At 52.7% G+C, this 12,776-nt stretch overlaps 1 protein-coding gene and 1 long non-coding RNA gene across 2 annotated transcripts; both read left to right on the forward strand.

The window, feature by feature from the left end:
- Positions 1-3,291: 3,291 nt before the first annotated feature.
- On the forward strand, positions 3,292-6,224 carry SERTAD1 (SERTA domain containing 1). The gene is made up of 2 exons (XM_020869939.2): positions 3,292-3,441; positions 5,166-6,224. The coding sequence occupies exon 2, from the start codon at positions 5,166-5,168 to the stop codon at positions 5,883-5,885; it is 720 nt and encodes a 239-aa protein (XP_020725598.1). The 5' UTR covers positions 3,292-3,441; the 3' UTR covers positions 5,886-6,224.
- A 601-nt stretch (positions 6,225-6,825) lies between these two features.
- LOC139030037 (uncharacterized) lies at positions 6,826-9,832 on the forward strand. Its single transcript, XR_011482359.1, has 3 exons — positions 6,826-7,117; positions 9,202-9,351; positions 9,763-9,832. It is a non-coding gene; the product is annotated as an uncharacterized lncRNA (long non-coding RNA).
- Positions 9,833-12,776: the final 2,944 nt, after the last annotated feature.

Consider the following 12,776-nt stretch of genomic DNA (forward strand, 5'->3'; position numbering starts at 1 on the left):
TCGGGCCCCCGAGGGCAGAGTCCGCCTTCCGCAATCTGCCCTCTCGCCTTGGTCCCGCGTTGGGGGAAGGGCCTCGGCCACCTTGGTCCCTCCCACCTGCCCACTCGGCCCGTGAGCCGGGCCGGTGCCTCCCCTCTCCCCAGGGGCGGGGTGGGGCGGTCGGCTGGAGGCGGGGCGATCCCCCGAACGCCCCCGCCCCGCTCCCTCCGCTGCTGGCGGAGGCTCCTCCCCAGGCCTGCCGGGACGGTGGCTCCGCTTCTGGTTTCATTTCTCAAGGCCCGGACTCTCTTTCCCTCTGCCTAGCCCTTTGAATTTCTTCTCCACTTTCTGATTTCAGCTCTTAAGTCACCTCCTCAGGGAGGCTCTCCCGGACCACTCCGGCTGCAGGTAGCTCTCCCCTAGCCTCTGTATTATCCCGTCCTATTTGTTTGTGTTTTGTTTTTTTTTTAAGTCACTGAACAGAAGCAGAAAGTATCTTCCTCATTTAGTCATTTTCCAGGGTCTTCTCATCCCACTCAGTAAAAAACAAAGGTCCGCAGAGTGCTCTGAAGGGCCTGAAAACTTCTCTAACTTCCTCCCTGGCCGCAGAGACGGTATCTCCCCAGCTCAGGGCCTTTGCACTGGCCCTTTGCTCTGATTGGAAGGCTTCTTCCAGAGCTTTACCACCTCTCCCACTTCATCAAGTCTCTACTCAATGGATGTCACCTCTTCAGAGAAACCCTCCACCACCAGCTGTTTGTCCAAACTGCACCCTCTTTCATTACTCTTCTGCTCTGCTTTTCCTTTTCACTTATCACCCTCTAAGATACTAAATCATTGCTTTATTCAGCTTGTTGTTCACCTCCTCATATCAGGGATTTCTGTTCATAATGTTCCGGCTATATCTTCAGTGCCTGGCACACAGAAAGTGCTCAATTCGTTTACCTATTTCTTTTCTGTTTCCACTCCATCCATCTCCTATTCCACGAGAAGACAGACCCTGTGAGGCGTATCAAGTGCTGTGCCCCCATTGTCTACAACTGCCCACCACATACTAGGTGCTCAATGCTGTTGCTGCTGATGTCGCTTCAGTCGTGTCCGACTCTGTGCGACCCCATAAACGGTAGCCCACCAGGCTCCCCCGTCCCTGGGATTCTCCAGGCAAGAACACTGGAGTGGGTTGCCATTTCCTTCTCCAATGCATGAAAGTGAAAAGTGAAAGTGAAGTCACTCAGTGTATCTGACTCTCTGCGACCCCATGGACTGCAGCCCACCAGGCTCCTCCGTCCATGGGATTTTCCAGGCAAGAGTACTGGAGTGGGTTGCCGTTGCCTTCTCCAGGTGCTCAATAAACCCACCCTAATCAGATGCCTATGAGCTCTTCTCTTTATGACCTGGAAAGAGCCACTTGGAGATTGAGTCGCCTTTTTCCAGGCTAAAAAGATAATTATGTGAATTTACCTAACAGGGGCCTGGTTCTAATTTGCATTTTACCCTTTATTCATTTTGAAAATTTTCAAGCACAGAAAAAAGATGAAAAAAAAAAGTATGTCTTCTGAGCATTTAAATACCCTCTCACCTAGATTTAGTTGATAACATTCTGTTTCCTTTATTTGAATATGTGTATGTATAGATGTATGTTTTTTTCTTTTGCTGAACCACTGGAGAGTATATTGCAGACATCTGAACATTGTACCCCTAATAGCTCAGCAGGCATATTTTAAGATTAAGGTTAAGGACGTTCAACTACAAACCACGGTCCTATTGCACATGTGACAGAATTAAGAATTTCATAATATCACCTAGTATCCAGCCTATATTCGAATTTGCCCAATTTTCTCAAGAACATCCTTTATAGAATTTACCAGCAAACTAGAGTCTAAGGGAGGTTCACATGCCTATTTGGTTGTAACAAAGAAATTATACAGCATCTTTTATTCTGAAACATCCTCCCCCTAACCTCACTAATCCCTTTCTGTGGTTTCTTGAAATTGAATTTTTGGAAGAACAACCCAGTTGTGCTGTAGACTTCTCACACTGTGTATTTGTCTGATTGTTTTTGTGTTTAATATTGTCACTGTCTGTTCCCTGTAAGCTGAAGTTTGGGCCTAGATGCTTGAGACTCACTTTATGAAATGTAACAGGGAAACTCCACAACGAATGTTGTGTACTGCCTAATGCATCACATCAGGTACCACCCAGTGTCCGGGCATCCCACTGCTGTGGATGCAAAGTTTCATTATATAGCTAAGGTGCTGAGCACCTCCTCTTCCCATCATAAAAGGATATTTCCCCCTTTGCAGTTAGCAAGGAATCTGTGGGATGATGCTTTGGAAACTCTCGAGATCCTGTTCCCCATTAACTTTTCACCCTAAAGAGTGAGCATCCATTGAAAATGGTTGCCTGAATCAAGTAGTTGAGTTAGCATTTTTGATAACTTACTTTGGTCAGAAGATTTATTCACAGTTTGTTTTTCCCCTTAGCAAATGAGGTATTTGAAGAAGGTAAGTCCCACTGTCAGTTTATCTGACATGTATTAAACTTCTGTCCACCTGCACCCCACCCTGAATGTCTCCCCTTGAACTGAGCACCTGTGCTATCACTACAACACTACTACTGAAAAAAAGGACACCTAAGACACCACTCAGCATTGTGCAGGAATTGTTTAATCCTCAAAACAATCCTCTGAGCCAGAGGCCATTTCTCTCATTTTAAAAAAATAAGGGAGAAAACCTAAAGAATTAAAACACTTGGTCAAGGTCACACAGCTATTGTACTCACGGAATGGAGCCCAGGAAGGGAGTCCAGGTCCATTCCACTCCCTACCCTAACTCCCGTCTGTAACCACGATTGAGTTCAACTACCCAGAATTTGCTTATATAGTGCTCTTGCAGATAATACCTTACTGTAAGTTTCCCAACTCTCAAGAGGTAAGCAAAAAGATCCCCCTTTAACAGACTCTGTGGGCTCAGAAACCAGAATTTGAACCCAGGACTAAGCTGGCCTAGAGTGTAGACCCCTGTTGGGGCTGCTTGCGTAAGCTCAATTATTGGGTTTGACAAGTGCTTGGGCAGATGTGAGGGGGCCCACAGCTTGAGAGACAAAAACCCCACCGCGTTACAGTCCTACAGGGCCAGGAGCCACCCTATCTTCCTCCTCCCTTCAAGCAGTCTCCCGGACATGCGCCCTAAAGACAACTCGCCCCTCTTTCTAGCCTGCCTTCTACAGGCTCCGCCCATCACTGTCTAGGACCAATCCCTGGGCGAAGGGCGGGGCTGCCACGGGAGTGGGCGGTAACTAAGGGGAGTCAGGAGCCGGGAGTCGTGAGCTGGAGTCAGAACTGCGTCTCTCAACCCAGGCGCCGGTTGCTGAAGGAGAGCGGGCGAGCAATGCTGCCGCCACCCCTTCCTGATTGGCTGCGGGTGGCTCCCTCTTCTTTCTGATTGGCAGCTGGTGAACTAGGTATGTAAATGAAGGGAAGAGGCCTGGGGAAAGAGGGGTACTGGCCGCGGGGTCCTTTGGCAGGTTCGATCCCCCGGTTCGGCAGGTGCGCGCCAGGACTGCCCGGGATCGAGGCGCACGGGCCTCTCCGTGCCGCCCGCCCCGGCCTGGCGGGTGAATCACACCGCAGCCCTGGAAGGGGGCGGAGGCGCCGGCTCTCTGGCTCCGGCTGCGTGACTCACCCGCCCCCGCCGCCGCCGCCGCCGCCGCCGCCACCGCTTCGGGAGGAGTAGCCTCCACTGCCTTCCGGAAGCGAGCGGAGGCCGAGAGGGCAGAACGGCCCTCCGGGGATCCCGGGCCGCACGGTCCCTGGTGGCAAGCAGAAATGACCGCGTCCCGCGGGGCACTGTTAAGAGTCCCGGGGTCTGGGGAGTCGGAATCCCCGGGGGAAGCCGGCCTGGCGCCGCCAGGGGGCGCCGGGACCGGGGGGGCGGAGTCGGGGGTGGCGGCTGAATTCCTGCGGTTCCGGACTCTCGGATCTGCTGGGAAGGAGGCGAGGACCCAGTTTTGAGTAGTGTGAGGGGGTCACTGTTGAAGTCCTCCTGGGCAAGGATTAGGGTACTGTACCCTGCAGGCTGCCTGGCTTAAAAAAGCAGGTTGGGTCAGGGGCACCCACCCCGGGGAAAGTGTGGGTCTTCAAACTTTTTTCCGTGACCCCCGTGCCCATGAGGATTTTCCGGCAAGCTCTGTCCACGCTGCCTCTCAAATAAATCCTGAATCGACCATCTTCCTTCCGCGTCCACTGCCACCTTATACTTCTAAGTCACCATCTTCGCCCACCCCCAAAGACTGCAGTAGCCTCCGAAAAGATCTCGGGGCCACTCTCCCCGCCCCTCCTCGCTCCCCCTGCCTCTTAGCAGCCAAGGGGATCTTCTGGAAACCTAATCAGTCCACAACACCACTGTCCTCTCTGCTCAAACCGCTTCAATGACTTCCCACCACACCCCCCAATAAAATCCAAGCTCCTTGCCTCTGCCTACTCTCAAACCCCCCACATCCTCCCTACTCCATCCTCAACCCCCACCCCTCGCACTGACTACAGAGTCCTTTTTTCAGCTCAAACTCATCCAGTCTCTAGGGTTTTCTTTGCCCTTGCTGTTTTTTACTCCCAGAATGCCTTCCCCCTGGTTCTTCCATGGCTGATTTTTTCTCATACTTGAGGGCTCATTTCAAATGTCACCTCCTCAGGGGAGCCTTCCCTGACCACTCTCCAGAAACTTTTAGCATCTTCCTAGCACCATCGGTACATTTCTTGTGTTTGTTTATTGTCTGATGCTGTTAGTAGACACTCAATAAATATTAGATTAAACCATGTGAAACAACTGCTTTTGTAGGTTAAAAAAAGTTGAATATTGGACATTTCACACTGGACATTTTCACACTGGACACTTCACATTAGCCATTTCACATAGTTCATTGAAGAAATAGATAATAATAGTTATTATCAATAGTACTTATTTACAGGAGTAATTGCTATGTAACAAACACTGTCCAAAGTGCTTTTTTAAATCTCATTTGTTCCTTAAAACAACTCCAGGAAGTAGATACAATTATCATTCATGTCTTAAAGCTTCCCCAAGAAAACGTAGGCTCAGAAAGGTTAAGTGCTTTGCCCAAGATCACACAGCAATGGTCGGAACTTCACACTGGCTTTCCATAACTGAATGCCTCTTCCCTCCCCACAGATGATGCTGAGCAAGGGCCTGAAGCGAAAGCGGGAGGAGGAGGAGGAGGAGGAGAAGGAAACCCTGGCGGTGGACGCCTGGTGGCTGGATCCCAGCCACTCGGCAGTAGCTCAGGCGCCCCCGGCCGTGGCCTCCAGCTCTCTCTTTGACCTCTCGGTGCTCAAGCTCCACCACAGCCTGCGGCAGAGTGAGCCGGACCTGCGGCACCTGGTGCTGGTAGTGAACACGCTGCGGCGAATCCAGGCATCCATGGCACCCGCAGCTGCCCTGCCACCTGTGCCCACCCCGCCTACAGCCCCCAGCGTGGCTGACAACCTGCTGGCCAGCTCTGATGCTGCCCTCTCAGCCTCCATGGCCAGCCTCCTGGAGGACCTCAGCCATATTGAGGGCCTGAGCCAGGCCCCACAGCCCCTGGTAGATGAGGGGCCACTAGGCCGCCCCGCCGGGGGAGCCTCACCCAGCCTGGGCGCCTTGGACCTGCTGGGCCCAGCCACTGGCTGTCTGCTGGACGATGGGCTTGAGGGCCTGTTTGAGGACATTGACACATCCATGTATGACAGTGAACTCTGGACACCAGTCTCTGAGAGCCACAAATCCAGCCCTGAAGATGGACCAGGCAAGGAGGTAGGTCCAGATCTGGACGAGGCCGAGCTGGACTACCTCATGGACGTGCTGGTGGGCACACAGGCACTGGAGCGACCCCCGGGGCCGGGGCGTTGACCCCTCTGGGCTGAGATGTTGATCTAATGTCCAAACTGAGCCTGCTGGCTGGACCAACTCTCCTTGGAAAGACACAGCTGGCTTCCCTCGAGAGGGCCTTTGGAGAGAAAGAATCCAGTCCTGGGCAACTTCACCTCCATCCTCTTGTCTCTGACTGATGGGGAGGGGAGTCTGGGATTGGCCCTTGTGATGAAATGACAGGGCCTTGGTGGCTGGAATGTGATTGGACTAGGTCCTGTGCTGAATCCCCAGAGGCACAGCCTGGGATACATTTGCGTCGATGTGGGAAGAGACCCCAACCTGTTTTTTGAAATTAAAGCCAGTCCTGGAAAGTCTGAAGTGTGTGTACTGCTTTGTTTCTGGGCCAAGGCAAGGGTGAGGGTGGTAGAAAACCTCTAACATTTATCAAGCGAGGACTGTGCACGCAGCACAGTTCTAAGCACTTGACATGTGCTAACTGATTTAATCCTCATAACAAGATGGGCATGTTATTTTACAGTTAAGAAAACTGAGGCTCCAAGAAGTCAACTCTTAGGGAGATAAGTTTCAAACTTTACTGCTTTTTGGTCTGAGAAGCAGACCAATTAGGTCTGGAAACTGGCTCTCTAGAAAACTTCTGGAATATACTCAGTCAGGTCTCCCCATGTGCCTGTGTGTGTACCTAATGGTGGTGGTGGGTGGTCGTGGAGGAGGAGGAACCAGGGGCCAGTGTTTAAAAGTGAAATCTAGACCTTGCCTGGAGTCTACCTGTGTGTCTTGGGCGGGGGGGGGGGGGGAGAAGGAGCTTTCAGAATGAACCAGAAATAAAAGCACAAAGCTAAAGGCTGGATGGAGCCTCTCCTCTGAGCACAGAGAGCCAGTTCTCCGGGAAAATGATGAAAGAAAGACTCCAGCAAGTTTTAAACAAAATCCACTCCGGGTCTCAAATCTCTCTTTGGGCTAGGGATAAGGCAGCTCGGAAGCCGATTCCGAAATAAAGCCACCAAGTGTGGTGGCTTGACCGGCAAGGGATCCTGCTTTCTTTCTAGAAGAAACTCTGAGCCCCGGCGGGCTGGGGCCACCTGCCTGACAGGCCTGTGCTATAGGGCCGGCCTGAGCGCCGGGTGTCTGCGCCGCCCCCGCCGTCCAGCCGCATTCCTGGCCCGGCTGGGAGGGGCCGCACACTCAGAGGCCTGGCACGGGACCCAGGCGGCGTCCTTCCTGGCGGCCGTGGGGGCAGGGCCGCGCCCGGGGTACCGGAGGGGGGAGGGGCACGGTGAACGCGGCAGCGGGGGAGGGGGGAGGGCAGAGGCGGGCGGGGGGAGGGGCGGAGGACGACCTGAGCTGACCGGCCGGGCCTCGGATGCGGGAAACCCCGGCAAAAGGACACTTAAAATCGTGGGGCCCGGGTGCCTCCACTCTGGCCGGAAGCTTCGGGGAGGCTGAAGCTGGGGTGGAAACGGAGGAAGGGAGGAGGGTGGGGAGAGGGGGAGAGGGAGGGGGAGAGGCGGGCAGCTTCGGCCCGGCCTGCGGGCCTGGAAGGGGCGGGCACAGGGGAGCTTCCTGGAGGAGCGGAGGAAGTCGTGCCCATTTCTGGAAGTGGATGGGGTGGCCCCGGGAGGGGAGTGGCAATGCCCCAAAGGGAGCTGGTGCCCCAGTTCAGGGTCTTCCGGGTGCCTGACTCCAATACCTGGGGGCTCCAGCCCCTGGGCAGTGGGACTCAGATTCGATTTTGACCCAGACCCAGACCCTGGGCGTAGGCTGAGCTCAGCAATGCCCCCTGGTGCCCAGTCTTGGGGGGGGGGGGTCTGTCCTGTCACTACCTTAAGATTCCCTTGTGACCTGACCGGTGGTCAAGGAGTCCCCCGAGTGGGGTCAGCAATGCCTTCTGTTTACAACACGGTGAGGACCTATTTCTGATGATGTCTCTGAGTGCCAAATCGGGGGATAATCTGTGATACCTATTGACGCAGGCAGTCTGTCAACGATGGTCCCATCTACCCCTGTGCCTGTTTGGTGAGGGGTGCTCCCCTCTCCCCAGTCTCCGTGTACAGTTGTTCAGGTTGTGCACTGCACACAGGCTCCGTTTTGAAGGGGCTACCACAAATGTCTCCAGCACCATGTGTTTACACAGTTATGAGGACAGTTTCTCAGTAGATGGAGATCAAGTGCCTTGGGGAAGGGGGCGTGCCTTTTGCACAAAAGCAGCATGTGGACTAGATCAGTTCCGGTTCCATCCCCCTGCTGCCTTCAGGTTTATGACAGCTCGTGGCTGAGGGCCCGTGCTGCACTCCCTGTGTCTGACCCCTGAAGAAGGATTGTGCAGCTCCTGGCTCTGGTGTGCTCCTCCGCCCTCAGACTCAACCCCAGGAAGCTGGGCTACCTCAGCCAGCAGATTCCAGGGCCCACACCATTCCTCATGGAGCTGCCAGCCCTGCCGCTGTGGCCGCTTTTCACAGAGCCTCTGTGTATTCCCACCACGACCCTCCCCAGGCCCGCTCCCCTCCTTGGGCATTCACAGGGACCCCTACCCATCACACACACACACAACCTTCTCTCCTCCAGCACCTGGGAGAACTGTCCTTGGTCTCCTTCTTTCCCCGCCCCCTCCTTCCCTTATTCAGCAAAGATTTACTGCTCCCTACCCCACCAGGTTCAATCTCTGGGTTGGGAAGATTCCCTGGAGGAGGGTATGGCAACCCACTCCAGGAGTCTTGCCTGGAAAAACCCCATGGACAGAGGAGCCTGGCAGGCTGCAGTCCACGGGGTTGCAAAGAGTTGGACCTGACTGAGTGACTAAGCACAGCACAGCAGAAGCATCGTTAGACTTCTGCACTGGGACCAGTAAATGTTCGTTGAATGAATGAGTGGGACTGGGTGGAAGGTGAGTCTTGGAAAGGGCAGGGTTCACATCCCCAAGGAGAGGGATACATTCTGAGAGGCCCAGAGGGTGGGAGAGATGCTGTCAGATTTGCCTTTTACATACAGCCCGGCACCTGGTAGGGTGAAGTGAAGTCGCTCAGTCGTGTCCGACTCTTTGCGACCCCGTGGACTGCAGCCTGCCCGGCTCCTCTGTTCATGGGGTTTCTCCAGGCAAGGCTCCTGGAGTGGGCTGCCATGCCCTCCTCCAGGGAATCTTCCCAACCCAGGGATTGAACCCAGGTCTCCCACATTGCAGACAGGTTCTTTACCATCCGAGCCACGGGGAAAGACCCTAATGGTACTTAATCAATGATTATTGACCCAATAAGCTGTACTGGGGGTCTTCCCTGGTGGTCCAGGGGTTAAGACTCCATGCTTCTGTTGCGGCCAAAGTCTTGGCTTTCTTTACCCACAGAAGCCGAATAAAAGATACGGAGACAGAGTCTGGAGGAAATGGAAAAATATCTTTAATCCTCAGCCGGCAGAGGGGAGAACTCATGCTTCGAGAACTGTGTCCTTGAAGTCCAGATTCCTCTTCCAGGAAGAATCTGGGGAGTTATATAACGTGAGGGCTCACAGTCAGGGGTCGGTGATGAGAACAAAGGTATAAGGAACTTGTGTTCTTCTTCCTCTTACATTGTTTCAGAAACAGTCATAGGCTGGCATCAGGTAGCCCAGTAATTGGGTCTGGCAGACCGGTAGTCAGGTCCACTGTCTTTTATGTGTGGCATTCTTTATATAATGCAAAAAGAGAAAAAACTATGAGGGGTGGTCTGTGAAGAAAGTGCTGTAAAGGTGAGCACCAGATACAGAATGTAATTAGCCCAGAGTCAAAGGATAATAGTTGCAAAATGTAGCTCTTGTGGAGTTAGGGGGCAGAAAAGCAAACTTAGTTACAGAATACAGATTAGAACAGTTACAGTGAAAACTAGGAGTGATCAGCCCTGCTTATTGTTCTCTTTATCTTTGTTCTCAGGAAAGAAGAGAAGCACTCATTCCCCCTGTTTTCCTTTTCACTGCAACACTTCCAACGCAGGGAGCACAGGTTTGTGCCCTGGATGGGAACAAAGATCCCACATGCTGTGAGGTGCAGCATTAAAAAAAAAAAAAATTGGATTGTGTTAAAAGCCCGGCCACCTATATTTTGCCATTCTGTGGCTATGTGACCCTAGGCAAGGTACTCAACTTCTGTGGGCCTCAGAGTCCTCATCTGTAAGCTGGGACAGTAAGCGTAGCCACCTCGAAGGGCTATTGTTCTGAGGGGAGAGTGTTCTAGGCAGAAGGATGTGCTAGGGTAAGGGAAGGAGGGACCCTACAACCTTTTCAGGGATCTGTAAGCTGCTGAGTTTGATTGGGAAGAAGGGGAAAGCAGTAAGGTAAGTGATGGAGCTGGAGGGGTTGGTAGGGACCAGGGCACAGAGGCCCTGGATGGGAGACTTTACTCTGAAGGCACTAGGGTAAAGGAATCTAGAAATAAATGGATCTGTCTGGCTGCCATGTGTATCTGGTGGTGGGAGGTGATACAGGAGGCCAGGAGTTGAGAGGGGAGGCCAGAGAGGGACAGATCAGCCTTGGAGAGGGGAGGGGGGGGGAGGGAGAGTTGCAAGAGAGGACAGCCTGTAGGAGTGATGAGCTTCAGTGGAGGAGGGGCCTAAGATGAGATCCAGGGCTCTAGCCTGGGAACTTGGGGCTACTCTACAATGGTGACCAGGTCTGGGGTTGACACTGAGGCCAGAGAGGGACACCTTGTGGGTGCAAGGGACTAGGGGGACACTCAGAGGCAGGTATCCAGGCAGCTGCCCCCACCAAACCCTGGGGACTGGAGCTCAGTAGAGAGGGCAGGGGACGGAGCAGGCGTAAAGGATGGGGGTGAGGGAGGGAGCTTCCCTGGGCTGCACTGGGTGGGACCTGCCTGGCTTAGATGGGTGGGGAGAGGGTGGTCCCTGAGTAGCGCCTTCCACGTCCTTCCCCACCCCTGCAGGATGTCCTGTGTTTACGGAGGTGGCCTTGGCCGGAACTGGGACACTGGTGCCACCCCCTGAACTCAACTTCCTATGGCCACCCCACCCCCCAGGGGGAAGAAAAGGCAAGAGACAGAGAAAGAGAGACACAGAGAGAGTGAGAAGAGAGGCACAGAGAGAGACAAGGAATGAGGACAGAGACAGAGGGAGACACAGAGAGGCAGAAACACACACACAGAGACCTATCACTCACCACAGAAAACTCACAGCAGGGACTTCACTGGTGGTCCAGTGTAAGCATCTGCTTTGCAGTGCAGGGGACGCGGGTTCGATCCCTGCTGGGGGAATTAAGATCCCACACGCCACAGAGCAACTAAGCCCGTGCACCCCGACTGCTGAGCCAACACGCTTTGGTGCCCATGTGCCGCATCAAAAGATCCCGCATGCCACAGCTAAGATGAAGATCCCACGTGCTTCAGAGTTTGATACTGAAACTCCAACTAAGAATCTTAACTTATTTACTTAAACAACTGTAATATTTAGTGGAATATATGTAACTTTGTTCTGTATTTTCTAAGTCTCCTGTAAATGTGTTATCATATTTTCATAATTAAAAAAAAAAAGATACAAGGGAAAAAAAATCTCATGTGCCTCAACTAAGATCAGATGCAGCCAAATAAATAGAGGAATATCAGGAAAAAAAAACAAAAAAAGCCTCCAGCAAACTAGGAAAGAAAGCTTTCTTTACCTGCTAAAGGGCAGCTACAAAAAAAATACAGCTAATATTATATTTCATGACAGAGGACTTTGCTTGTCCCATAAAATTGGGGATGAGGAAGGTTATCTGCCCTCCAAGACATGAAGAGGGACCAGATAGCCACTGTCTGTCTGTCTATAGAGTACCAGCCTTCTTGTCTGCTAGAGTAGAAAGTAGTGAGTTTTCTTTCTGGTTCTAGCCTGGCCTGTTGGTAGATTCTTTCCACACTTAGTTATTAAAACTCAGCTCTGGCCTTGTCCCTCCAGTAGGTGCCCAGGGCCCTCGGGACAAAGTCTGAGGCCCTCCTCATGGCCCTGCTGACTCTGACCCTTCCCTCAGCTTCGCTGTACTCTCACATGCACCGGTTTCTCAAAGGGGCCGTTTGCATGGGATGTTCCCTCTACCTGAAACCCACTTTCATGTATCCACCACCCGCAGCTTGGCATGAACTCCTATGTATCCTTCAGGTGCCAGCTCAAATGTTGCCTCCTCCAAGAAGCCCTCCCTGCCCTTTCTGATAGTATCAGAGTGTCAGACCCCTCTTACAGACCTGGATCCTTTTTTCAGAGCACTTAGCTTAGTGTGTAATTATACACTCGTTTCAATTATACACTCATTCAGTTTCTCACTTCTTTAGTGTCTGCCGTCCTTGGATTGAGAGCCCCATGAGGGCACAGTCACTGCTGTGTCCCCAGCATCACCCAGCCCAGAGATGGATTGATTCAGAAGAAGCGTCTGCAAATAGCTGGTGAATAAATGTGTAAATGAGAAGGAGATGCAAATGACAGGGCATATGTGACCACAGAGACACAGCCATGAACAAGGACATGGTTCTTGGTTCCAGAAAATTTCCTATGTGCGAACCTCTGTTTGGATTCAGATCCTTTACACAGGCTGTTCCCACTGCCCATAAAACTTTTCCACTCCCTCTTCTCTCTCTCTCCCTCTCTATTGTTTTGTTTTTTTAATTAACCCCACTGCATAGCCTGAGGGATCCTAGTTCTCTGAACCAGGGATTGAACCTGTGCCCCCTGCAGTGGAAGCTCAGAGTCCTAACCACTGGACCACCAGGGAAGTCTCATACCACCTCTTCTCTTGCCTAGATCCTATGGGTCAGTCAAGTCTCAGTTCACATGTCCCCTCCTCCAGGGAGCCTTCCCTGACGTCCCTTCCTGGGTTGCAGCAGGTACATTGCCTGGGCTCCCCCAGCAAGGTTCTGATCTCTCTGTCTGTGATTCCCCCCTCCCCACCCTGGCCACTCTGGGTCGGTCT

The sequence above is a fragment of the Odocoileus virginianus genome, chromosome 20, assembly GCF_023699985.2.
Source record: "Odocoileus virginianus isolate 20LAN1187 ecotype Illinois chromosome 20, Ovbor_1.2, whole genome shotgun sequence".
NCBI lineage: Eukaryota > Metazoa > Chordata > Mammalia > Artiodactyla > Cervidae > Odocoileus > Odocoileus virginianus.

Coding starts and splice junctions, on each gene's coding strand:
- SERTAD1 (XM_020869939.2), top strand. CDS start 5,166: ATGATGCTGAGCAAGGGCCTGAAGCGAAAGCGGGAGGAGGAGGAGGAG.